The sequence below is a fragment of the Nyctereutes procyonoides genome, unplaced genomic scaffold, assembly GCF_905146905.1.
Source record: "Nyctereutes procyonoides isolate TBG_1078 unplaced genomic scaffold, NYPRO_anot_genome, whole genome shotgun sequence".
Classification (NCBI taxonomy): domain Eukaryota; kingdom Metazoa; phylum Chordata; class Mammalia; order Carnivora; family Canidae; genus Nyctereutes; species Nyctereutes procyonoides.
In genome coordinates, this window is record NW_026575117.1 from 8,801,755 (window position 1) to 8,829,536 (window position 27,782).

At 40.4% G+C, this 27,782-nt stretch overlaps 1 protein-coding gene across 3 annotated transcripts in view; it reads right to left on the bottom strand.

The window, feature by feature from the left end:
- Nucleotides 1-154: 154 nt before the first annotated feature.
- Nucleotides 155-27,782, bottom strand: part of MARK1 (microtubule affinity regulating kinase 1) — a 117,183-nt gene continuing 89,555 nt past the window's right edge. Inside the window, exons 10-18 of one of the 3 annotated variants that reach the window (XM_055334030.1) lie at nt 24,949-25,048; nt 23,802-23,914; nt 20,941-21,094; nt 20,445-20,638; nt 14,848-14,948; nt 13,427-13,591; nt 12,180-12,431; nt 5,904-5,948; nt 155-2,281 (exon numbers count right to left, since the gene is read on the bottom strand). In XM_055334030.1, coding sequence (XP_055190005.1) covers nt 1,927-2,281; nt 5,904-5,948; nt 12,180-12,431; nt 13,427-13,591; nt 14,848-14,948; nt 20,445-20,638; nt 20,941-21,094; nt 23,802-23,914; nt 24,949-25,048 — 1,479 coding nt within the window. In that variant the 3' untranslated portion in view covers nt 155-1,926. The remainder of the gene's footprint in view (nt 2,282-5,903; nt 5,949-12,179; nt 12,432-13,426; nt 13,592-14,847; nt 14,949-20,444; nt 20,639-20,940; nt 21,095-23,801; nt 23,915-24,948; nt 25,049-27,782) is intronic. The other 2 variants (XM_055334032.1, XM_055334031.1) reach the window with 2 other exon arrangements.

Genomic DNA, 27,782 nt, shown 5'->3' on the forward strand with positions numbered 1-27,782 from the left:
GATAGGAATTCCTATAAAAGAGCCAATTTTTCTCGTCATAATGACATTTTGGAAACCTACATAGCTTCACCCCCTACTAACTAAATTTAACACATGAAACAAATTCCCCGTACAGAATACTTTTGTGCTAGAAAACAGGTAATTCACATTCTGATAAAGAGCAGAAGACAAGTGCTTTATTATGAGAACTGTTCAAGTAAAATTTCAGTGTGCACCAGTGAAAGTGAATAAAGATTTGCATCAATTTTTCTGAATAAACACCAGGTTAAAAGGGGGCTACACAGTTTTTTTTTTTCCAAACACCATCCTTTGCTAAGGCAAAAATACACTTCATTTTAGAACAGAACCGTTACAGAAGAAAGCTACGTCACAGTACAGTACAGAATGTAAAATCCACCCTAGTCCGGAAGCCACTGTGGAATGGCACGTCACCTACACGCAGAGCTTTCTCATGTAGGTCAGAATTACAGTATTTATCACAGCTTTATTCTCCTTTAAACTGATAAAATTTGAACACACTTTCCATTTCTCAGGAGTGTGCAGATGGGGCCCATATGTTGATATTACAGTAATTACAACATTAAGTAACATTGCACAGTCAACCTCCAAGGCTAATTCAGTAAAAAATAACAAGTATTAAAATGTACCTTTACTAGTGGTTTTACATCGCATAGATCACTGATCATGAAAGAAAAGGAGGCGAATGCCCAATTACAAAGCTGCACGGTATAGGCATAACGATGTAGAATAAATACAGGAAAATCTGGCAAAGTATTAAAAACAAACAGGCTACATGGGAACAAACTGAAGGACCACGTAAGCATAAATCGATGATACACTGCTATAAATAGTAGGTTTTGCTCAAAAGCCTCCTAAGTACTTACAGATATTACCGTGTCGGGGGTGGATGAAGAGGACGGCAGGAGAATGGGTGAATGTTCCCAATGCCAGTTAGTTCCTGAGGTGGCATTATGTCTTAACTGGATGCATCGATCAACACTGTGAAGATGAGTTTGTGCTACGAGACAGTCCCCATATTATCGTGTTTCCGGAATGACATTGCGGGATTCGGAAGGCAGCAAACCTAAGTGACAGTTTACATTTATAATAGCCAGATGAAGTATTGATTCTTTTTAATTTTGCTGCTACATTTAGCAGTGGGCCAGAAAACACTTTAAAGTTTAAAAGAAATTTGGTACAGGTTGAACTTTTTCCCCAGTACTTCTTAGCTAGCTCAAGGCAAACCTATTTATTATTATTTTTATGTAATTTACTTTAAAAACTCTAAGCGCCAACACTGTAAACATTTTGTATTTTCTCAACTAAACCTTGTCGGAGAACAAGGATAAGAGCAAAGATAAGCAGGAATAATTCTGTGTATATGAATAATAATTCAGATCTATTTATCAGCTTCTGGTTTAAATTTAAATATGGTTTAAAAATAATTTTTAAAAGTCCATGCTACAATTTTAAAGACTATTTCTGTGCACTTTTAATTCTGGACACAATTTTCAAAATTGCATGATGGAGGTAAGAAGTTAAAAAACCCACCAGGATGTAAATAACAGGAAGAACATTTCCAACTGAGAGCATCAAACATACATTTATGTGCAGAAATCTCGACAACTATACAAGTTTTTTAAGCAATCATCTGTTTTATTATACAACTCTATGAACAGAAAATGAACAGAAATCCACAATATACTTACCTGTACATGGGAACCTACTTTTTTAGCTACAGGTATTTACTATACTTCATACTGACTTTAATTGTACAGTTCGTAACTATGTATATCCTTATTGCGTTAAGGGCAGATTCTACGCGGGGAGATCCACAGGCCAATCGCGCTAGGCATCACCAATACATTCAAAAACTGTACCTCGTCTGTGAACGTATCTTCCCTGATCCTGTACGTCTGAGTTTCTTTACAGCTTAAGCTCATTTGCTATTTTAGATGCAATGTTCTTAAAGGCGATCGATGTCCCCGAGATCCGCTTGAAGCGGACCCCGTTCAGTGACAGTCGTGGCAACTTGCAGACTTCCATCTCCCACTGCACGAGGCTGTCCTGCCGAGCGTCTCCGTGGACACAGAAAAGCAGAAACCTCTCTTTTTGTTCATAATCACAGTTATTTGCATCTAACACTTTCCGGATTTCTCGCATCATGTCATTGGGGTCCATTGAACTAGTGGTCTTCATACTCCACGTGAATCGCAAAGAACGTGGCTTAGAATCTTTGCCCTCTTCCTTGTCTCTTTCTTTTGGTTCCCCTGATGTACTTCTAGAAGAAGAGGGCAGAGGGAGAGAACGGAAACAAAAATCCCATTCAGCCAAGAAGTCAAAGCACACACGAAATCTTTTTTTTTTTAATATAGATCTATTTTTTATTGGTGTTCAATTTGCCAACATATAGAGCGCACACGAATCTAAGGGGTCATCATTCAGTGCCTAATGGAACTACCCCCTTTACTGACTACCTTCAGGTAGATACAAACGCTTGCGTCATCTGGCTTTCACACAAACAGACCCCAGGACACCACCTGCTTTGGTTTTGCTTGTGGGAAACAAGTTTACAGCTGAAAGTGAAGAACTTAACGCTTTGTCAGTTCCTTCCATATTTCTCTGTTTAGGCTGCAAATGTAGCTTCTCCATTTTTCTGTACATTTACAGAAACAAACTGCTGGCATTCTACTTGTAGACATCTTTAAAAATATGAATTTCCTTTTCTTCTACCTTTTTTGGGTAGGAAAAATACTGGGGACAAGGACAGTGGTAATGGCTACAGAGGGATCATTGACATCTGATGATGCCGACAAAGGACGCTGTATTGCAAAGGAGGTGAAGACGTCAGGTCGTACCATACGTGGAAGTGTAGACAGACAGCAGGCCCTCTCATGCTTTCAGCGTTTCGCTGAAGACATCCTTCAATTAGTTTCCGAGGTTCCACGTGGCTGCACTCCCACTCCTACCTCCAACCCCTCATCTTGTATTATCTTCGCCCCTGCTCACTCCTCTCCAGCCACCCTGGCCTCCACACTGTTCCTTGAACATACGGGGTGTGTTCTTGCCCCCAGGCTTTCCCCTCAGGGAGCTACATGGCTAACTCCTTTACTTCTTTCAAATCTCTCCTCACTTTCTGCGTGTGGTCTACCCCGAGCACCCTAGTACACCCCCAGCTTCTCCCCTGGAATGGCCAACCCTCTTGACCCTGCTCTATTTTTCCTCTATGGCACTTGCTACATTCTAATATACTATATTTTTCTAACATACCACTTAATTCAAGTACGTATTATGTTCATTATTTGCTGTCTGACTCTACCCACTAGACTGTAAATTCCAGGAGAGCAAGAGTTTTGTCTGTTTTGCTCACTGATCTCTCTCAGGCCTCTAGAACTGTGCTGGGCACACGGAAGCTGATGGATACATGTTTGTTAAGTGAATCGATCTTATTGAATTGTCTTGATGGTAGGTCTCCCATAAACAGTATAGAACCAGAAAACCTATTTCAAATAATCACAGAAAGGTAAAATAGATTATTTGTGATTCAGAAGACCCTGGAAAATTGTGGAGCAATTTTCCATATACAGATGTTGCAATTTTAACTTGTGAATCTATCTCACTTATTTAAAAGAAAAAAATGATATACTTTGAAGTGTTTATAACCTACTACATAAACATTTTGTATTCATATATAATACTTTACATCAATATTATCTATAATACATATTCCTGCATATATTTGTATTTATGAATCTTTATGTATATATTTATATATATATATTTTCCTATTCATTCCTAGGTACCTGAGCCCAAAGCTCTGTGAACTACGCAAGCTTGAGAAAATCAGTAAAGGAATAAGTAGAGAAACTAAATTTCTAAAGACTATTAGATGAATATGGGCAGTGTTTATTTCACTGTCTTCTCTACTATTTTTCTTTTTGCTCACGGACTCTAAGCCACTGCATCACAGGCCTTGGGCATGCAGATCTCATGAGAGTCATTTATCAGAACCACATGTACAATTCCAGTTATGGAATCAGCACGCTAGGCCTGGACGGGACCCAAGAGAACATGTGATTGAATGCTCATTTTAAAACCAGAACTGATGGCTAGGAAACTTACATTACTTTTTCTAAGGTCATAGAGCTAATGAGCTGAAAAGCAAAGACCAGGAATCAGTTTTCCTTCCATTCCACCAAGGTCACCTGGCGACCTTGAGAAAAGAGGCATATACAAGACGTTTTTCTACATGTATCTCAAAGACATCACCACTGGTGACATTAACCGTAGAAAGCTCCTGAAAATGTTAATACTAATTATAATAGCAAACATTTATTGGGCACTTACTGTTCCAAGCACCTAACATGCATTATTTACTCATTTACTCTGACTCCAGAGTTAAGTCGCACAGCTAGGCAAGTGGTAGGACTCAGCTCAAACCCGTGGGGTCTGGCTCGAGAGCCCCTGCTTTTCACCATCACGCCAGGCTATGCCTCTGACATGACAGGACCTCCTGCTCTTTCCTGTTTCTTCTACTGTAGAATGGATACTTTTCACCTGGCTCTTGCGAGAATTGAATGACCAGCTAGTTATAGGTAGTAGGTATTCAATAAGTTTGCTAAAGAGCAAAAAGAAAAAAAAAAGCAAACAAAACCCAACAACAACCGAACAGAAGGGACACAGAATCCCATGAAAAGGATAGAGTGCCCACAGGTAGTGGCAGTTATCAGTGGCCACCTGTGCCACTCACTATACTGTTACGTGTCTCAGAGGGAAATTTAGCGGAAAGGCAGGATGAGACACAGGAAGAGGCTCTGAAGTGAGGAGTAAGTGAGGGAGGGGCTAAAAACAAACGTCCTTCATGCTCATTTTGTAGGCAGAAGAAAAGATATTTGTTCTGCCTCCCTCTGGATGCCTATTCTGGTAACTCGAACACCTAACTCAATAAAGAAACATTTCAACTACTGTGACAAACAAATATAGTTTGGAAAATATATATATATCATACAGGAATGCCTAATGAAGGTTTTCCAAAGCTTGTTATGTTTTACATTTCCATTAATTTTAAGAGGTAGAAATTAAATTGGGGCTTGTGCTCAGCTGGTCAAAAAGGATTCCTGAATGAAGCCAGGGCATCTGTGTCCTACTGAGGAGCTGCTTGTCAAGGTTCTGTGATTTATATGGGATCCTTCAATGCAGGTGTACATTCCAAATAATTTAATGCCTTCCTTTCTTCAACTTCCTATTTGTCAATATGAACACACATACTAACAAGTCATATATGTGGTCCCCTGACCAACAGCATCAGCACCTCATGCCGCCACCCCAACCCCAATCACAATCCCTGGAGGAGGGGCCCAGGCACCTGTTTTGTCAAGCCCCCCACCTGATTCTGATTGGGCTTGCCCTGGAGATTCACAACCACTACTGATTGTCAAAAACCAAGTATGTAAGGCAGGGCGAGAGTCTTAAAATGTGGTCTACCACTGAACACTCACCTAAAATACATTACGAATATCAAACCTTCCTACGTTATTTGGGTACCTCAGTGTTCTGTGTTACCTAATTTAATATCAGTTACACCACTTTAGCGAGAAAAGGATCAATATATTTTAATTCATTACTTCTTCTGCTAGGACATATTTTATAGGACAGTAAGGCTACTTCTCTACAAAGCACACACGTCAAAATAATGTTTAGGAAACACAAATTTCAAGTTAATTAACTTAAACTTCATTAAACGCTAGGCAACATTAAGAAAACCCAACCCAATATAAAAATGTAAAATACACATACTATCTAGTTATTAGTTCTATTCAGGTTTATTGGGTCCTGTAAGTATTTCAAAAGCACGCTTCCATACACGGGGACCTAGCAGCGAAGGATTAATAGTGGCTCCTCACCTTGAGGTGTCTGTTCTGCCACTGGCTTCGCCTTCACTTGGATCCCTCAAAACAAAGTGAAGGTTGAGATTTAATGATGAGAGTGAAAAATATATCAAGAAAACCTATATCTAAAATGATTTTAAAGTTAACGTGTTAAGCAAACTTCTAGCATGACACTTTCTGTTACTATTCAGTCTGACACTGCTTTGCACGTTTTCATTGTCACCAGCTTAACTGACATTTTATTGAGCGTCTACTGGGTATTGTCAGAGCAGAGATGCTAGGTTGATGGTTTTAGGATTTTTTTTTTTTTAAACAGGATCTTCCAATTCCCAGTCACAATTTTAAAGTCAGAATTTATCTTTTGGTTGAGTGCAGTTCAAATCTATAGTTAAAACTATTTAATAATTTTCAGCAGCAAGATCCAACTTCGTATTTGTTATTAATTGTAATTCTAGTAGTCGCTCAATTTAGAAAATATATAAATTAACCTTGTAGTTAGAAATAAAGTTCAACATATATAAGTGTGTCTAAAAATAAGTACCAATTTTTAAATAAGAAATTAACTTCAGATGTTACACTAATGATTCATGCACATGGTAAAATGTTATAGCAAACCAACAGCCTATCCAAGCAGGTGAGTGTAAAAACATGAAATCAATCTTAAGCAGAAACATGGATCTTACCTGGATATCCACCTGTGAAATAAAACCAGGAAAACTCTACTAATTGTCCTTCTGTTGAATGTCATGAGTATTTTTTTAGTGTACCAAAATTTTAACTACTCTGTCATTTTCAAATGTAATTAAATACTGACACAGGAGTGCATCAAGCTATACACCAGTTTGAATGCATTAAGAGATGGCATGGGATAGCAAAATACTGTTAAATCGCTGGGAAAAAAATAATCCAACTTACACCCTCAAGTTACTGTTTTCTTAATATTTTAACCATTCCAGGAACATTTAATGTCATTTACGTAAAGTGAATGCAATGGGAAGAAATCAGTGCCACTTTCCTCATTCCCCAAATTAATGAAACACACCCATAGGCTACATTCTAAAACTTAAACTGGCGGTTAAAAATATGAATGCCTTCTGCATCGTAGAGTCCTTACCTACAGGCCTCCCTTGGCAAACATATTGTGTAAAAACCCTTTTCCTCTCTGAATCAGAAAGGACAGGTAAGATGTATTCTTACACTCAAGTGGCGTTTCTTAATTTCTATCTGTACTAACTGGCATTCTCATTGGGAAGTGTAACGATTCAGTGTCTATCTTTATTAGAGCGCACAGACATAAATTAAACATTGAGATGAACCTTTTCGGCCCCTCGAAGCTGTGCTGACATACCGGAGGGCAGCCCATCCCCTGGGGAAGGGCAGCGACCATTGCTTCAACGGAGGGGTGTGCATCTCATGGGGCTTGTCTGTCCTTTATATTCTGCTTTCTAAGCTGCTGTTAGCAGACACCTACTCTGCTGCTGCTGAACTTTAAACATTAGGAATGAAACACTCCTTAGGGTCCACCTCTCCTGCTATCATTGTTGAAATAGCCAGTGACTCATCACGTCATTCCCACCCTGTTCCTGCCTTCCTGGATGCAGACAGAAACTCGGACTCAAGGAACATCTGCTACCTGGTAATGGATTCAAACGGTCCAGCAGCCATGGAGAGGGGCAGCCGGGGGGACGGCCAGCCAGCTGGCTATAACAGCACATGCAGTGTAGCAGGGCTCTCCAACCCTGAACACTTCAAAACAAAACAAAACAAAACCAAAAACACCTCGGCCAAATATACATAGCAATATATACTCAATGGGACTGATTTGGTTATTCCCTAATAAGAGAGCTGTGGCTAAAAAAAATCATAAATTGTGATACCATCTCGTTTAGACAGTAGTTCTATGGACTATCCAAAGCAAATGGTTCTCAATGCTACTTGAAAGGCTTTTTTTTTTTTTTTTTAAGGCTTTTCAAATAGTACATCTATATCCTCCCTTGATAGAGAACTCTAGTGTAAATCACTTTCCTAATTGGAAAGTTTTTTCCTAAGACCAAAAGACGACTCTCTCATGTGGTCATTTCGGCATACAGCCTTTTTACTGGCCCAGGAGAACTTATGAACTGGCTTCCTCTTTGTAATAATGGTTTTCGAGGACGTGAATGATTAACTCCGAATTGTTCCTTATCCTTCCCTTCTTAAAGCTTAACAACCCAAATTCCTTTACTCTTTTCCCTATAAAATCCTATTTTTTTCCCATTTTTTTAAACATTTAGTGGCACATCAACTTAGTTGGTTCTGGAGTTCATGAGGTGTTGTGGCTCCTGCCCTGGAGCACTCCCAATGGGGTGCTGGCCACTCGGACTGCCAGCATGTGGGTTCCATCTTTTCAGGCATTAGGCATGGGGAAGGGAGGGAGGCAAAGGGGAGACGGAGAGGGATGGGGGGGGAGAGAGATAGAGAGAGAGAGAGAAGAGAGAGAGAGAAAGAAAGAGAGAGGCAGGGCTTGAACCCAGGGTGGCTTTAAGAAGAGCCAGGTGGGAAAGACTGACCGTCTGGGAACTCAGTTGAGAATAAGAAGGCTGGAATTGCTCCTGAACATCAAGAAATTCTCCCAGTTTGTCTCCAAGCCTCCAACCCTCCCAAAAGCTCAAGATGCTGAATATGCAGAAAGATCCACTGCACTTCCAGTCTGTTAGCTGCTAAAGAACTCAGCAGGTTCATTCCTGGTATGGAAGCCAACACTCTGCTTGTCTTCCTGCATGAAGTCGTTTGTGGGATACTCCACAGCCCCCTCTTAGGCTACAAAATGCTGCAGAAGGGAATACTGTGTGCACAGCGGTGAACACAAACATATTTGTAGAGCCAAAGCTGTTCACGTGGTGACAAGTGACCTCAGAGGAGAACTGAGAATGTCTTCTCTTCTCTAACCAAACCCAGAATTAATTAAAATATGTTGAAAATCAAAAGACACTGAAAAATCCACTGCTGACAAAGGATAGCAAAGAACCTCCTCCCTGGCCTCTTCTCCCCAGCTGCCCCCTCAAACCCTCTATTACAAGACATTGTTCAGAAGTTGATAAAAGCATCGTAGAGCTTTAAAAATGTTCCTGTTGGCTCCCCTCAGAGGCCAAACTCAGAACACCCTTAACCCTGGCATATTCTCTGTTCAGGCCCTGCTTCCTTCACAGCACGTACTAGGATTCATTATAACCTTATTTATTCGTTTACTTTTGAAATTTGTCTCCCACACTACTCAACCATTCATTCCACAAATGTTTACTGAATGTCATATTCTGTGTCACTGGAGGCACTCGATTTGCAGCAGAAGACCTAGCAGGGAACAAGCAGATAAAGTGCGGATTCCATCAGGCAGCTCAGGTGCTCTGGAGAAAGACAAAGCAGGGAGAGGGCGTGCTGGAAGAGGCTCTGATTGTCAAGAGGGGGCCGAGGAAGGGACACGCCACTCCAAGGTGCAGAAGCGGCCAGCCGTGCGGGAGTGGGGGGAAGAGGCTTCCAGGCTGAAGGAATAGCAAATGTGAAACCCTGCAGGGGTGGGCCTGGTGTGCTCGAGGACCCTCAGGTGCCACATGTGGCCGGCATGCAGCCAGCAAGGGGAGGTGGGGAGAAGGTGAGGCCACACCATGTAGGGCCTCCGACCACCGTGCGGTATCCTGAGCGGGATGAAAGCAAGCCGAGGGCTTTCACGTGCAGCCCGACGTCACGGAACACAGGAGAGGACAGGGCCTAAGTGAGGAGCCCTGTTAGCAGGTAGGAGACAAGCAGCAGGTTCGGTGACAAGGCTGTGGTGGCGGTGACAGAAGCAGCTCCGTCCGGGAGATGCTGGGAAGGCAGAGCCATGTCACGGCCCAGCAGGCATGTGGTCTGAGAAAGAACTCGAGGCTCTGAGAACCAGAAGGCAGGTGTCGCCTTTACCTAATGTGCTGAAGCACGAGGGAGGATGGTCTGGGGAAGAGGGTGGGCTGTGTGGGAGCCTGTCACACATCTGCGTGGATAACTGGCCACGTGAGGCTACAGGGCAGAGGTGAGATCTGGGCTAACGACCTACGTTCGGGAGTTGTTAACGTAAGATGGAATGTGAGGCCATCGGCCTGAATGAGGTCGCCCAGAGAGGAGAGAGAAGGCCAGAGCCGCAGCCCTGGGGCGGTCTGATACTGAGAGGCCAGGGGCCCGAACGCAAGGGAACCCGAAGAGAACCAGCAAAACGGCCTGAGAAGGAACAGCCAGTGGGAGGGGCAGGAGGGGCAGGAGGAAAAGCAAAAGCCACAAGCGAGCAGAATGTTTCAACGGTGTGCAGTGCGGCCCAGAACGTGCGCCCCGGAGGGCCCCGTCACCGCGTCAGTCTCACTCTGGGCTGGATCAACTGTGTCAGCGGGGCGCCCTGCAAGCAGCAGGTCCTCACGTATTTTTTTAAAAAAAGATTTTATTTATTTATCCATGAGAGACACAGAAAGAGAGGCAGAGACACAGGCAGAGGGAGAAGCAGGCCCCATGCACCGGGAGCCCGATGCGGGACTCGATCCTGGGACCCCGGGATCACGGCCTGGGCGGAAGGCAGGTGCTCAACCCCTGAGCTACCCATGTGCCCCTCCTCACGTATTTGTTAAATGGCTCTCGGGCAACCCTCCCTCCCAGTCTCCCAACAGACCGTCTCCACACCACTTTCCTGCTCTGGCATTCTGTCCTGACCTCTCGTCCAGGGCTCTTCCCTATGTTCCCTCTAGAATCTACACTTCATTGCAAAGTAAACACAAATATGTTTGTTACATACTGCTTAATGTACAATTAGTAATCAGGCTTTTAAACTCAGAACTGTGTTCCTTCACTTCAAAACTAACCCTGGCTTAACCAAGAGAAAGTACCAGCTTTTCAAACGGGCTTTGAAGAGTTAGCCGAATTCCACCCAATTTTTCTAGCAGAAATCTAACCAGGACTCTGCGGATGGCCAGGCAGCACCAAGCGTCCTGCTGACTCTGGGGTGAGCTTTTGGGGCTCTCTCTCAAGGTGTCATGCTGCATGGTCGCTGCCCAGACGGTACAACATCACTGCTGACAAGGTTAGAAACTGATGGTGCATTTGACTATTTAAAGTTTTGAATTCAGCCGTGTGATCCTGGGCAAGCTGGTCCATGAATAGCTCCAAGAAAAGCCAAGAGACTAAAGCTGCTTCTTCTCTTTTCTGCATCCATTTTTTGAAATCCTAGGAACATTAATAACCTGGACAATTAAGTATTTAATTAATATTTCTTCAGAGCATGTATAATAATGCCCACCCCGTAATTTCTTACCTGCTCAAACAACTCTATGGTATGGAGCTTTAGCTTTCCCCCCAATGCAGACAGCCGTGCCTTCCTCTGGCCTCCCCCGACATGCTGTCTGAGCTGCCTCTGCAGCACGCATTCTGCTTTCTATCACAGCTGGCTGCTTACAGGTCTGCCCCTTTTGGGACTGCATGAGTCTGGAGCACACAGATGCTGTCTTATTCATCTCTGTATCCTGCTGGGCACCTAGCACAGGGCTTTGTACATATAGGATTTTTGCAGGCTTTTAGGAGGACCTGATAATAGATCAAATGGACATCCACCTGCACTGTGTTCAGCAGTTCCTATAATCAATGTGTGCTGTGTGCTTAGGCTCACTTTGGAGAAAAGAGCACAATTCTGCTCTTTGATTAGAAGTTTACTAGCTCGTATTCATTTTGTGTTTGCTGTGTTTTGATGTTAAGCTTTTACTATGTTAAATTATATGTGTAATCTATGTGACTCCAGTACAAAGGCTTTTCACAAGGAAGAAAAAAAGGGTAAACTATACTACTAGTGAGCGATTTAAAAGTATTCCTTTTTTTTTTTTAAAAAAAAGTATTCCTAATAAAATAAAAATAAAAATAAAAGTATTCCTAAAAAGGAAGGAAGGACAAATGGTCCTTATTCTGAAGGACAAATGGAAACCCATTATTTCCTTTTTTGAAAATCAAGGCTTTTGAGAAGGGGATAATCTGTTTATTAAAACACACTTTTTTTTAACGTCAAGTTTTACTCTTTATTCTACAGAACTAAAAAAATTCTTATCTTGCTCTTTTTTTTTTTTTTTTTTTTTCTGAGGGAAGAATACTTTATGTCCTCGATTTTCTTCTTCAAACTTCTGTAAAAGAGGAGCTCTAGTGAAATGCCATGAAACCATTTTTGGAAAATTATCACCAAGGTGAAAGAAAAAACACGAAGTCTCCTTTGTAATTCCAAGAGGAAACAAAACACCACAGTACATTGGTACTGACCTGCGAACGAATTTGGATGTTATTTTGCTTATTATACCAGTTGACGTGCCCCTCCTGGCATGTGCAAACGCGCCCGTTTCGTGAGAAGGTGACGCGGGTGGCCCGTTGTAAGCAGCGCTGCGACGCTCCCGGAGCTGCTCACCATGAAAAGTGCTTCGGCTTGAGCTCCCCCGGGGGAAGCGGGTTCGGTCTGGAGTGGTGGCACTGATACTGTGAGCAGATGGGGAAGCAGCAGGCACTCTCTGGGTTGCACTGTTGGGACGAATTAAGAGATCTTACTCAGAAGAACGACAGAGAAAACTTGCACTCATTCTAAAATCTACCACAACAAAAACAAAACAAAAATAAATTAAAAAAGTAAATAAAAAGTATCAAAAACTTGCCAGGGCTACCTTTCCGAGGCTCTATTTCACCTGTTGCCATTAGAGAGGCACGGGGGGGGGGGGGGGGCGGTAACTGTATTTAGGGTATCGCTGTATGGAGGGGGATAACATTTCAGTTTGAAACTAAATGCCTTTTATAAAAATACAGTTATTAAGATGAAAAAGTTATTGACACCTGGATACAAACACTCTTCAGTATCAGGAATGCCAAACCGGGGATGCTGCAAAAACTAAACCATTCAGCACTGTGTAACATGAATGTTGTCACTCCTCAAAAAGCATCTGAATGAACCCTTTCGTATTTACACGCAGGCCTCATGGATGGCACAATGCTATGTGTGACACTACAGATGCCAGTAACAAACCTAACTAAAGGTGCTCCTGAGTTTGAGGAATCCTAATGCAGACCAATCCTGGAAAAACAGGCGTATAATTTCATATACCTAAAAGGGTTCTTTGAGATCATCTCTTTCCCTGGTAAACAAAAAGTCTGATTTAAAAAAAAAAAAAAGAAAAAAAAGTAACTGGCAGTAGCTAGGATTACCCAGAGGTCTCCATTCCCAGTCTCCTATATATGTTTTTTTAACCATAAACAAATTCAATTTACCTGAATGACAAATTGGGCAGCAATACTTTATGGATGGATTTAAAACAAAATCCTTAAAGAAAATTCCTCTAGAAAATTATTTAAATCATATACAACATTTTTGAAAACAGGTCGAGTGTGGTGTGTTCAGGTTACAATTCCACCTTTCCCTCTGCTACAAACACCGAATCTTCTCAGAAAGCTCTCGATGTGATGGTGCCTAGCATGTGTTTTTACACGGTGCTATGTTTTTAAATGAAATGCACCCAGCACGTTACCCGGGCCGGTAAGCTTCAGAGCCGTCTTTAATGGTTGGCAGTGTAACTTTAATAGGATGGCCAGAAGTGGACATGGACTTCTGGTGGCGGGGTCGTGCTGAGGGGACAGCAGAAGCCACAGCAGAGCCTGCAGAAGATATGCTACTTGCGGACATCTCCGTAAGGCTTTCGACAGAAAACAGTTGAGAAGACCATAGAAATGTAAAAGAGAAGAGAAATCACAGTTTACTAACATTTAAGAAATAGATTTTTAAAAAACTAAATTGACTACACCTTTCATGATTGAGACACTTAAAAGAAATTAACACTAGTGGCATTCTTAGTGACTAACAAACCGATATTCTTGCCAAAAAATGTAGAGTGAATTTATCACCACCTTCCATGGAAAAGATCGCATACGCCCTTGCTCTATAAATGTGAATCTGAGAAGCTATGAAATTAATGATCAGAGGAGACCTTTTCCACTTCCCAAAAGTCGCAGTTTGGTGTAATGTGTTGCTGTGGTTTATTTTCCCTTATATAATAAAGAATTCATAATTATAGCAAAAATATTGTCTCTGGGAACATCATCAAGACACTTTCAGCTCGTATTATTAATCAATAGGTTAAATGTCGTAGATTAGGACTTGGTATAGGAAAAGTAATAAAGTCAGAAATCAATCTTCAGCTCCTTTTCTAGCCTCAAGGATCTTATGTCCGAGGAAGATATACGTTTACCTTCCTTCGTGTGCCTTATAGTAACACTTACTTCATGTGTCTATTAATTGGAAGGAAACAAATGTTAAGCATGGTCTGCCCAGTCCACTGAGATGACAAGGGATGGAGCTAAGAACAGAATTTTACGAGAACAGGCTCCCGGCTGTTTTGTACTATATCGATGAAGAGCCCTTTACAACCCAAAATGAAAAGAAGCTACATTTTTAAAATAGAATATGATTTGTTGTAATTTAAAACATGTTGAGAATTCCATGGTTCCCAATGATCAGCCAAGACAGCTGCCTTTCTTTAGAGGAAGGAAAACAGAACCTTCATGGTTTCGATACAATAATGGCTTGATGGGAGGGGGAAGGGTAAGAAGTGAAGGCTGAAAAAAGAGGATACAAAGGAAGCAGTAGGTATATAATAAGACTCAAATTAAGAAGATCAGATTTGGAAGGTATGATCTGCTTTGTTACAGGGAAACATTTACTATCAGATTTTATTCAGCAATTCTTGGGTTTAAGAGATCCTGTTTTCCCAAATATGTTCCCACTCTTCCGTTCCGGTAGAGAAGGGAGATGCCCTAGTAAGAATGGTCAGTTGCCACTGTACTCTCGAGTCCCCTTTCCTCTTGACCCATTCAGCTGTTTACAGGTGTTTTAGCACAAGCAGTAATGCACGATGACAACCAAGTTGGTACCACGTGGCACTGTGACATTTACCTGCTGTCTTTTCCATTCTGCAACGCCGCATATCGATCTGTGGTCCTTTCACAGACATATGTGTTCCTTCTTGCCATGCTACCTCCAGGATATACATTGCTCTTTAAAAAGAAAAAAAAAATCCATCTTAAAATTCTAACTGTAGTTGTGGAAGGTCAAATAAATAAATTTAAGTTGCAAAGGACTTTGAAAAAAAAAATCCATGATAGAGTTTTCATTTATCAGAACCTTATGTTAACAAGCTCAATCTCACACGTCCCTCCCTCCGTTAGATGGCAGAAGGGACTGGCAAAGCATGACAAGCTCATTAAGGTTTTAGCTTGTTGTCCTGCAGGTGCAGTGAGCAGTTGTTTGGAAGCAGCAAGAAAGCTGGGCTTTTATTCTCTCCCCTATGAGCTGGTGGCAGGGAGAAGGGCAGGGGAATGGTACAGGCAGCTCTATGGGACCAGGAACAAGAGACAACTCCCCAAGAAATATTATCACACACTGGAAACCTGTGGTAGTGACAGTGGTGGCTCCTGGAAGCCTGCAGGCTGCCATTCACCTGCTCAGGGAATCCCCCAGTCAATGGTAACGTTAAGGAGGCTAATTTCCCGGGGTCAGAGGCATGCCCTGCTGCGGCCACCAACAGGGGTGTGTGGTGCCTCAGGATATTCTCTCATTGCAGGTCTTAGCCAGAGGGCAAGCCAAGTCTGAGAAGCAAGCTCTGGAGTAAGAGAATAAGCAAAAGGGACAGGATCTCCTCATCATGCACACAACAGTGATCTGTAACCCCTGTTGCTGTGCCTGCTGAAATCTTGACTAGTTACTAGTACTAAACTATATAGGAATGGTTTCTCTTTTTTTTTTAAAGATTTTATTTATTTATTCATGACAGACACACACATACAGAGAGGCAGAGACACAGGCAGAGGGAGAAGCAGGCTCCATGCAGGGAGCCCGACGTGGGACTGGATCCTGGGTCTCCAGGATCATACCTCAGGCCGAAGGTGGCACCAAACCGCTGCCATCGGGTTGCCCTAGGAATGAGTTCTAAAAGGGACACATCCTCCTCTGTTTAATCCTCATTCCAAGAGAAAAACAATTCCCTATTTCTGGCTAATCTACCTTTCACTGTTCTCTGGAATACATAACTAACTTAAAATTTGTTTAACCATGAGAGTTAGAGGGTTAGTAGATATATGCCTCGACTAAATTTGGAGGAACAAAAAAAAAAAAGCCTTATTTAAAAGCCTTAATTAAACAAAACTGTTTAAGTGAAGATTCAAACTTTTCAACAGTGCAGTTTCCTGGGTGGAAGGAATTTTGTCACCATCTACATAAAAAACACAAAAACTCTAAACGTATAGCCAAACAGAGGAATATTATTAAGGATATTTTTTAGGTAAGACACTGTCCATGTTAAGTGAAGGCAAAGAAGCAGGTTTTGTGATGGAGAGATCCATTATGAAACTAGCTTGTGTAACAGTTCTTAAAGAACCTTTACTTTCAATAATTTCATCATTTTGGCTAAATTGTCAAGTAAGTAACTTAAATGTGAACAGATTCCTGGTTGATTGTTTCTGGACATTTTCAGTAGCACTACTTTGCTTCTCAGAGTGACAGGTGACCGGTTTCTCCTTCAAGACCGTGCCTTCTGGGCTCACCACCCTCATGCACCACCTCCCTATCCTTGCCCCTCAGATGCCAGTGATACCAGGTGCAGTAGCCCCCCAGGCACACTTAGGATGCGATCATGCAACAGTTACAGAAACACAGGCTCACTGATCCCATGTGACAGAGGGTCAGCTACAAAAATAACCTTTAGAATTGATCTTCAGTAAGGTTCTGTCTGTTTAGGATTTGGGGACTAGATATAAAACTACCCTTGCAGACCTCTGAATTTTCAGTTTGGCAACTTCCCTAAAGTGGATATACACATTTTCCTGCATTTCCCAAGAAACCAGCCCTGTGTAGGCAATTTCTCTGGGCTAATTTTTTACTAAACTGATTGCATTTTATATAATTATACTATAATTTTTATATAAAATGTTTTATACTATAATCATTATAGCATTTTCAGCCTTTCTGAGTTTCCCTAAAAGTAGCAGTAGCTCTTTCCTCGTTTTTTTTTTTTTTAAAGATGATCTTTTTTTAAAAAAGGCGATTGATAGTATTTTTTACAGGATACAAAATTTTATATTTTGTATTATTTACATACAATAGATAATATTGAAAATCACATTTACAAGTTTTATTGTCTTTTTGATGAAAGAATAGTGTAATATATTTGCATCTTCAAAACTCAACATTTGGCTTCCAAGTTTCTAGGCTAGCCAAGAGCTTATTGCCATCAATTCCTACATGCAAAATTTTTGGATGGGAATTTCTTTTTTTTTTAAAGATTTAATTTATTTATTCATGAAAGACACACAGAAAGAGTCAGAGACACAGGCAGAGGGAGAAGCAGGCTCCTTGCAGGGGAGCCCGATGCGGGACTCAATCCCAGGACTCTGGGACCATGCCAGACCATGCCCTGAGCTGAAGGCAGATGCTTAACCACTGGAGCCACTCAGGCATCCCTGGATGGGAATTTCTTGAAGGGAAAAATATTAAGTTTGTTCTTCCTGCGTATTACTGCAGAAAGAGTCCTAAGATCTCTCACAAATAGAAACACTCCCATCATTTAGACTCTCTAATGTGGGTGATGAACAATAAAAGAGGTGATTTCGATCACCAACACATTTCACCAACCATTACATCTATTTAACGACTTATCTCAGAACTCATTCCACTGCCAATATCACCCTTAAGTCATGCGGTAGACTAATGTTAGGTAATACTGTCAATAGAATCAAGCTTACAAATAAGAGCTTTTACTGTTGGTTTAAAAAGCCTCCTGGTTTTATACACATTAAAAACACTGTTAAACTATATCACCTACTAAATTATCTATGCATCTTAAGGGTATTATTTATTTTTCCATCAGAAAGTAAAAAGCCATCAGAGGAGAGGTGGGTGGGGGATGGGTGAAACAGGTGATGAGGATGAGGGAGGGCACTTTTGACGCCAGGTGTTGTGTGGAAGTGCTGAATCACCCTATGGTACACCTGAAACTAATACTACACTGTATGTTAGCTAACTGGGATTTAAATAAAAACTTGAAATGTGAAAAGCCATGCCACGCTATTCAAGTAGATTACATATTTCTATTAGATCTCATTTATAGACAAGTAATACTCACTGGTAAAAATGTTAATTTTTTCAATCAATATTTTATAACATGACAGAGCCTAGATTATAAATGCTCAAGGTCCTTCATCCTGGACATCGCCTCAAAGAAAAAGGATTAAAGCTACGTATTTGGCTTTTGCCCTTTGGGGTCAGCAAACTTTCTGTGAGGAATCAATGACAAACATTTTACGCTCTGTGGGCCACGCCATCAATGTCACCCACAGTCTGGGAAATGCAAATTAAAAACAAAAAGGATATTTTTTTTTTGTTTTTTTGCCCCTCAGGCAAAGATTTTAAAGATCGATAATATCCAGTTGTTGATGAGCTTGTGGAGATATAATTACTCTCTAATTATTCCAGCCATTAAAATCACCCTGGCAGTATTTATTAAAAATTTAAATGTGCATATTCCAAGGATACACACTTAGCCAGGAGCATACATTAGCACACATTAGCACCCGGGCTCTGGATGGGGGGGAAGGGAGTAAGGATGGAGGCTGTACACTCAAGGGGACCATGTGCCACACAAACTGAGGAGTCGGATGAGCCACCTGAGGTGAAACATGTCACCCAGAAACCAAGCTTCTGAGCATGTATTTAACAGAAATACAATAATAGCCTAAGTGTACAAGAATGAATACTCTGAAAAACGAAATTCTGAAACTCCACAAATAATTGAAGAAATTATGATACACAGGTTTATTATTAATATAGATGAAATAATGTGCAAGTTTTAAGACTGTAGGAGACCTAGGCGTTCTGCTGTAAAAAGGACTCGATAACATTTTAAGTAAGAAAAATTAAAATGTCATAGATATAGTCTGATCTCATTTTTATAAAAAATAAATCTTGTATGTATGTATATATTCATTTATGTTTTCTTTGAAAAGCAAAATCTATAAAGGAATTCATCCCAAATGATAACACTAGTTATACTGGAAGCTGGATATAGAAGGTAAGAGATTAGAAAAGGTAAACTATTGATTTTACTTGAGATACTTCTGAACTGTTAAAATTAAACAAGCTATATTATTTTGGCTTCTCATACTGCCAAAATTAATACAGTAAATTAAGATAAATTTAGTACTAAGTGGCTCAGAACAAAATTTTTCTACCAGAATCTTTTGGTATGCATGCATGCATTCATTCATTTGAGAGAGCAAGCAAGCTAGTGAACAGGATGGGTGGGGGCAGAGGGAGAGAAAGAGAATCTCAAGCAGATGCCCTGCTGAGTGCAGAGTCTGAGGCAGGGCTCGATCTCACGACCCTGAGATCATGACTGACTCTGAGACCATGACCGGAGCTGAAATCAAGAGTCGGATGCTTAACCGACTGAGCCATGCAGTGGGCCCCTCTACCTCATTTATTCATTCATTCACTCATTCATTCAAAGATTTTATCTATTTATCTGAGGAAGAAAGTAAGCGACAGAGCATGAGCAGGGGACGGGCAGAGGAAGAAGCAGATCCCCCACTGAGCAGGGAGCCTGACTCAGGGCTTGATCCCAAGACCCCAGGATTGTGATCTGAGCTCAAGACAGACACTTAACCAAGTGAGCCACCCAAGTGCCCCTGAATCTTTTTAATATGAAGTTTTTTCATCTTATTTGTTATTATTTCTTCAAATATTTCTACCTCTTCATTGTGTGCCCTGTCCTTTCTAAATCTGTATTATCTAGATGTTTCCAATTCTACGTCCATCCTTCATATATCTTTCTTTTTTATATTTTCTCTTTATTCCTATAAAGAATAGTCTTACAAGAGAAGGCCTCAATCTATCTTCTAGCTCCCATTAAAATTTCTAAAATTTGCTGAGGTTTTTGTTGTTGTTGTTAAGATTATTTGAGAGAGAGAATCCTCAAGCAGACTCCACACTGTGTGGGAGCCCGATCATTAGTTCATGACCTGAGGCAAAATCAAGACTCAGATGCTCAACCAATTGAACCACCCAGGTGGCCCCTACAAATCTGCTATTTTAACTGAATAATGTGAAGTAACTTTATAAATGAAGTCTTCCTTCATTGAACCACTCACTTGAAATATAAAATTAAGTGTACCAATACAGTTTTTAGTAATTATCACAAACAGGAAAAATGAGGCAGGAAAGTTTAATGTACCATTTTATGGTGAGGTTTTTAAGTCTTATTTTGAAGTAAGTGTTATTTTAAGAATTCATGGGTTTTTTTTTTGTTTTGTTTTTTTTTTTTTTTGTTCTTAAAATGCAGTCATGAGAAGCTTGGCCTCCTTTGCGTGTTATTTAAATGTATGACTCACTTTAAAATTTTGAAACATGTTTTTAGAAAAGGATAAAGTTTTTCAAAGATTGTACCAAAAATATCTGACAACAACCACAACAAATTGCAATATTCTGGAGTATTTACTCACACTTGGAATAGTTGAAGATTTCTTCCTCTCTGGCCCCACAAGAGGGCTTGCAGTCATCTCACTTTTTGAACCAACTGTTGTGCTGCCAAGTTTACGAGCTAGGTCTTTGTCCCACTCCTCTTTCTGTTCACTTTCCACGCTATTAGCCTGAGGCCTTTTGGTATATGATACAGCAGGGGGAATGGATGGACCAGCTATAACAAAATTAAAGAGTATAATGAGCTGAAAATCAACTGACACAGTTTTGCCTCACGAACAAAAACTCTAAATTAAAAATATCTTTATTTGCATATTTTATACCCAGAACTCACATTAAACTGTTTGATTACAAAAATTAGGTCAGTCCCTAAAAAGGAGGTTACATTAATCATGCACTAATATAAATCTGTGATAACGGATGACACAAGCACATAAAGATGTGAGTGTACAATGCTCAGTGAATACAAGTTTGGGTAGTATTGATCTGTCTTTTCACTTATTTGACTTTTCCCCCCACCATGATCACTGAAACGCCGCTGCTTCTGGTTTGCGGAGATGCTCCGCTGGACCTTCAGGTGAGCAGGGGACTGGAGGCTGCTGTTGTTCAGGTCGCTGCTGGGCCGTGACCTCTGACACAAGCTTCCGCTGGACAATGATTCACCACCTTCAAACTATAAGAAAAAAGAGCACAAAGATGTTAAAGTGTTTATGCAAACAATATATACTCTTGATTGATGTTCTAACCTATTCCAAGCCATACAAAGAGAAATCAGCATTGAAAAGAAAAAAAGTTTTGATACAGAACTGCAAGCTGGCAACCAGGAAGGCAGGGAACTGGCCAGCATGTGCTCCCATGAGTAACGTGCTCTTCTGTGATTTTGTACAAATGGCTTTGGATCTTTAGTTTAGTCAAAACATAGAACATAGCTACCAATTATTGAGTGGTAATTATATGGTAGGCTAAGGTAGCTATGGTAGCTTTCCATATGTTGCTTTGTTTAGTCATTACAACAATGCAATTGTTTATTAACCTCAACTTTATAGATGGAAAGCCTGCGGTGAAGAGAATCAAGGGACATCTTTGGGATTCCAACTTAGGATAAAGTCTAAAATTTTAACTTCACATGCATTTTTTACCCACATTTATGGAGCAAAATTGGATTTATTGGCTCTGATTAAGAAGTGTATCTATTTAGATAAGCATGGTAAATCAGAGATTGATACACTATCCCTCTCTTTGTAACACAAAAGATGTTTTGTTGCTGGCAAACTTCTCACTGAATCACTGGCATCCCAATGGAAAATCTAAATTCATATGTAAAGATAGTAATGGCAAAAAGGAAAGTAATATTGATGAATTTGGTAACAGACAACACAGCACACTGTAATGTGCCAGGAACTGTTCTAAGAACTGTGGAAGTATAAATTCATTTAACCCTCTCGATGACCCACAGAGTTAAGTACTATTATTTTCATTTCATGGACTGGGGATCTGAAGCACAGAGAAATTAAGGACAGCATCCAAGCTGCACAGTTAGTCAGTGGCTGTGCTGGGATGGAGGAGGGGTGGGGATTCAAACCCAGTGAACTGGCTCCAAACTTCAGGCTCTTACTACTTCTAGTAGCCTCATTAGTTTATACTCAATACAATTCAAACTTCGTTTTAATTCACGCATGGACTGGGTTGTATACTTGTAATGCTAGTGCTTCCTTTATATTTCAATTAATAGGAAAATTAAAGCTACCAGGAGTGCAATCTAAAACCTAAGTAGAAAGTCAAAGACTTTAGACATAACCAATTATACTATTTCCAACTTTTTAAAATATTTTATTTATTTGACACAGAGAGAGTAAAGCAGGGAGAGCAGGAGAGGGAGAAGGAGGCTCCCCAGAGCAGGGAGTCCAATGCAGGACTCTATCCCAAGACCCTGGGATCATGATTTGAGCTGAAGGCAGGTGCTTAACTGACTGGGCCACCCAGGCGCCCCTATTTCCCACTTCTTAAAATTCTCTTGATTTGGTTTCCTTGGTACCACTTCTCCAACTGCCTCCATTGAGACTTCTCTCCTCCATTGGAGTAACAGTACCCACTTGGTAGAGCCAGAGAGGATGAGATGAATTAATAGGAGTGAATAAAGTCCTTAGAACAGCTGTTGGCATGTTAATGGGTGTGCTCCTCTGACGACAGCTCCCAAATCTATTAATGCTGCTGGAGTCATTCCCTCCAAGCCAGACCTTTAGAAGCCAAATGTCTCCTGAACGGCCCTGCCCAACAGGGATCTCAAGTTCAACCATCCCAAATAGAATGAACTTCCCATTTTCCTCTTGAAATCCACTCTTGTCATATTCTGGGAAATATATCGTATAAAACCAGTCACCTATGCTAGAAACCTGAGGATCTCTCATATCCTCAGGTTACCACACCCTGTTAATTCTACTGTGGGTGCCTGTCCTTCTCTATGTCCCAGAGGACCCATGCCTGCCCCTGATCAGAGCAGCAGCACACTAAATCACCCTGCTGACTGCACATCTCCCCTCCAGATCAAGGGCTCCTCGAGAGCACAGACTTTCTCGTCTTCCTGGTCGCAGTATGCAGCAGAGTTTCCAGGACAGAACAGAGTCAATAAATGTCAGCTGAATGTACTGCTTTCACTAACAGTTACTATCTAATTAAAAATAATTTCAGTCTATTCTATAAAATGCCTCCCACAGATGTCTAATTGTTAACAAACTGTCCATGCCCTCGGCTTTGTTCTTGACTCTCAATTTATACCTTTGTATTTGTTGTTCTAAAGCATCATTTGCTTTTATGTTTCAACCACCATCTGTACACAGTTATTTCCTGAATCTATCTCCTTACTATAGATCTCTCCTGGCCTTGCGAATTCCCAACTGCAAGTATCAAAGCCACCTGATGCTCCCTCTACAAGGTTAAGTGTCACCAAACAACCTTTTCCTATTCCCATCCTTTCAAATCATTTCAAGTATATGTTTTGTTTTAAATGCTGTCCCTTCCTCGGTTTCTCTTCCTGTGTTTCCTGCATACCCAGAATGACCATGTTACCTTTGGCAGGCCCGTTGCTTTCGGACACACAACTCTGGGGGATTTCACGCTCCAAGACTAGACTGTGTGTGCCTCTCAGAGCTAAGCAAGGCACCTGGTTTGCTCTTCCAGAGCAAAGTCTCCCCTGGCACTTGAAAATGAAATCAGTTCCTAACTTAGCATCCTAAGTTTGAATCCTAAAAGGAAAATGTTAGGGTCTTTATATTATTTTTGATACCACACAGAATAAAGGTGCTAACATTAATTATATCTTAGCTGTCATTTGTCTCCAGAAATAATTAACATTAACCTTTTTAAAAAGGTAAAGAACTTACTTCAGGTGGTTTTCTACCTAGAAGAATATAAGTAGCCATAACTTCATCATATTTCTGATTTATTAAGGCGTCATTTATCTCATCTCGTGCAAAACCCATGGTGACCATGATGTCTAGAAATAAAAAGAAATTTTCTGAAAATGGGTTTATTTTCATAAACAAACCAAAAAATATAAGGAAGCTTGCCAACATAAAGTCTGAAAACTAAGTTCTGAAATTTTAAAGTGTAATGTTAACTATAAAAAGTTCTGGATTAATATACAGATACTGCATACTTAGAGCCTATACATTAAAAGTTTTTCATGCAGAAACCGTCTGTATCATGGGACCCATACTCATGCGCCTAGTGCACTTCTCACCACCTAACATGTTCCTGAGTTGAGTGCCTCTGTCCAGCCAGACACACTATCTGTGACACTCACAAAATCCCTTCTTCTCTCTTTTTGTCAATCTCGTAACACACCCTCAGCCACACATGGAGTCATTTCTCCCATCTTTTAACATTTCTGCTTTCTGATCTGAAGGCAGGTTGATTCTTCTTTGAAAGGTTGGATTCCACAGTTGTTGTTCTGCTCGGATTCCTAACCCCCTCGAATACCCTTCCTTGCCCCTCTGCTCTCGAGTCAGGAGCACAGTCAAGATGACTCAGCTGTGAGTTTCTGAGGCTTTGGTAGTGAAGAGAACAGGTTGGAAGCAGAGCGCTGGATGGGTGTGGGAGGAAGCACCCTGCCAAGACACTGGGAAATAGGAAGGGGAGCCAAAGTGTCCATCCCCTTGGCTTAAGTGCCTCCAGATTTTTGGTTAAAATACACACTATGTTTTACTGATACTTATTAATCTGATCACTGCTGACACTTAAACCAGTCATTCCTCCTGTTGGGGATTGCTGAAAGAAAAGAACAAGGTTCATCTACATTATTTTAATTTTTATATTACTGTTGTCAACAACTGAATTAGATTATAACGTACATGTGGACAAACTTGAAATTTGTAATGTTTGGTGCATATTTATGGAAAGAAAAGATGACAATGCAAGTATTTTTCAAATAAGAATTGTCTCCTATTTATATTTCTAAACACTATTTTAGTAGACTACAGGTCTCTTATAGCATAGAGACAGCACATCTCACAGTATTTAAATACTTACCTATTCTCTTCGTGTCATTGAAGTCCGGTTCAGGCTCAGCATATGGCTTTAGTTCTTCCTCTTCATGACCAACATTCATCCACCGATCTTTCATTATTTGCTAGGAAATAAACTTTACATTATGTTTGGCCAATCAGAATATTCCACCACTTATTTTAGCTCTATTTTAGGAAATGTGAAATTTTGGTTCACTCAACAAGAATAAGGTTTTCAATCTAAATTTAGTTTCCAGTTTGATGGGGTACCTGGGAGGCTCAGTGGTTGAGCATCTGCCTTTGGTTCAGGGCATGATCCAAGGTCCTGGGATAAGGTGCCGCTTGGGCTCCCCCCAGGGAGCCTCCTTCTCCCTCTGCCTATGTCTCTGTCTCTCTGTCGTCATGAATAAATAAATAAAATCTTAAAAAAAAAAAAAGAAAGCAGAGATCATGGGGAGTAGAAGTCAGGGTTTAGTCAATAAAGACAGCTCAGAGACTATGGCAGGGGAGAATGGTCAAAATGGAAGCCTAGAGTCAGGGATGAACAAGAATCCGGGTGAAGATAGAGATTGGTGTGAATTACCAGAGTCAAATTTAAGTGATGCTATAACAAGGAGTCAGTCCTACTTTGTTGAAAGGCACAATAGTGGGGGCACCCTATGGAATGTGAAAATATTCACAACCATTAATACTCACAATATGTATAGTAAATCCTACAACTCAGTAAAAATAAAAACTGCCTGATTAAAAAAAGGGTAAAGAACTCAGATATTTCTCCAAAAGAATATATACCAAGAGCCAATAAGCATATGAAAAGATGCTAGCATCACTAATCATGGAAGAAATAAAAACCATGATGAGGTGCCACCTCCTATCTGTTAGGATGGCTACCATGGAAAACAATGAAAATAACAAGCATGGGTGAGCATGTGGAGAAACCGGAACCCTGTGCACTTGTTGGTATGACTATAAAATGGTGTCACTGCTATTGTCAACAGTATGGAGGTTCCTCAAAAAATTTAACAGTACAACTATGTATATAATCTAGTTATTCCATCTCTGGGTATATAGTCAAAAGAACTGAAACAGGATACTGAAGGGTATTTGCACACCCATGTTCATCGAAACATTACTCACAATAGCCAGGACATAGACCAACCGACAGTCTGATAGATGAATGATAAAGAAAGTATACACACAGTGGAATGTTATTCAGCCTTAAAACAAAATGCAATGCATACATATATTGTGGATGAAACTTGAGGACATTTCTCAGTGAAATAAACCAGCCACAAAAAGACAGATAATCATTACATGAGGTATCTAAGGTGACTGATCTCCTAGAAATGCTAAGTAGAATGGTGTTTGCCAGGTGCTGGGAGAGGGGGCGACAGGGAGCTGTTCAATGGTACAGTGTCTCACTCATGCAAGGGGAACAAATGCCAGAGATCTGCTAACAGTGGACACACAGGTAACAATACTGTAATGTATTCTTAAAAGCGTAGAGTATAAATTCATGTGTTATTTACTACACACACACACAAAGACAACTAGTGGGGAATAATTCTGGGGCAATGATTCTGTATTAATTTGGAAAATTTTTTAAACATTTTATTACTACTGAATCCTAGGCTTTCATTCAGGAACATTCTAGGTGTTGATATATTGATATTCTTTGCCCAGGCCCTGCAAAGTATATTCTCCATTTTTAGACTTCACTTGCTAATATTCTACTAAACAGAAAAGTAACATTCCGTACAGAGATCCTTTTGAGGCTAATTGTTTGCCCAGATACCTTCCCCTTACTTAATTATATTTAGTTAAAGTCATTCACTAGAAGACAGATTTACAGAGTGTGCCTCTAAGGACTGGGATCTGTAAGAACACTGCTGTTCTGGATGGGAGGGATTTTCCAAAGATTCTGGTCACATGACATATATTTCAGTGAAAATATGCAGATAATTCAATATGTTTAAAATTATGCAGACTTGTAACTCTTAAAAGATCACCACTAACTTTCTTCTTCCTCCCCCCATCATTTTATTGAGATGTAGCTGACATATAAACTTTGAATTAGTTTAAGGTATACAACATGATGTGATATATAAACATATAAATATTATGAAATGAGCACGACAGTAAGTTAACACCCATCACTTCATATAGTTATAATTTTTTTCTTCATGATGAAAATTTTTAAGATCTACTCTCTTAGCAACTTTCAAATACACCTACAATGCAGTATAATTAACCACAGTCACTATGTTGTACATTAACATCCCTGTAACTGACTCAACTTATAACTGGAAACTTGTGCCTTTAGACCACTTTTACTTATTTCATCCACCCACAATCTCCCACCTCCGGCAACCCTCGATCTGTTTTCATTTCTCAAAATTTTTTTTTAGATTCCACATATAAATGAGATGATATGGTTTTTGTCTTTCTCTGAGCTAAGTGTTTAGTGGCAGATGAATGGATAAAGAAAATGTATATATTCACATTAAAAAATTTAAGTACATTATCCAGCTCATTTAAATAGAAGTAGACCCATTATAAACTCAAAAAAATAATAATGCTGCCACTAGTCTTTAGTGATTATTCATCAATAAAGGAAAGTATTGGGGAAGGTCCACACTGGGGGAGGGAAGGGAAAAAGCAGAGCTGCAAGCACCAGCTACATGATTTCCCAAAATGTTAAGGTCCTTCCTGTTCCTCAACTCCCCCTTCTCAAACAGTATGTCTGGCAAAAGCCTAGACAACAGCAGTTGGGCCCCAGTATCTGCAGAAGTAAAATTCTGCTGTTGGTAGAATTTCCTAGGTTGGAAGGGGAATATGTAAAAACCTTAAAGAATACAA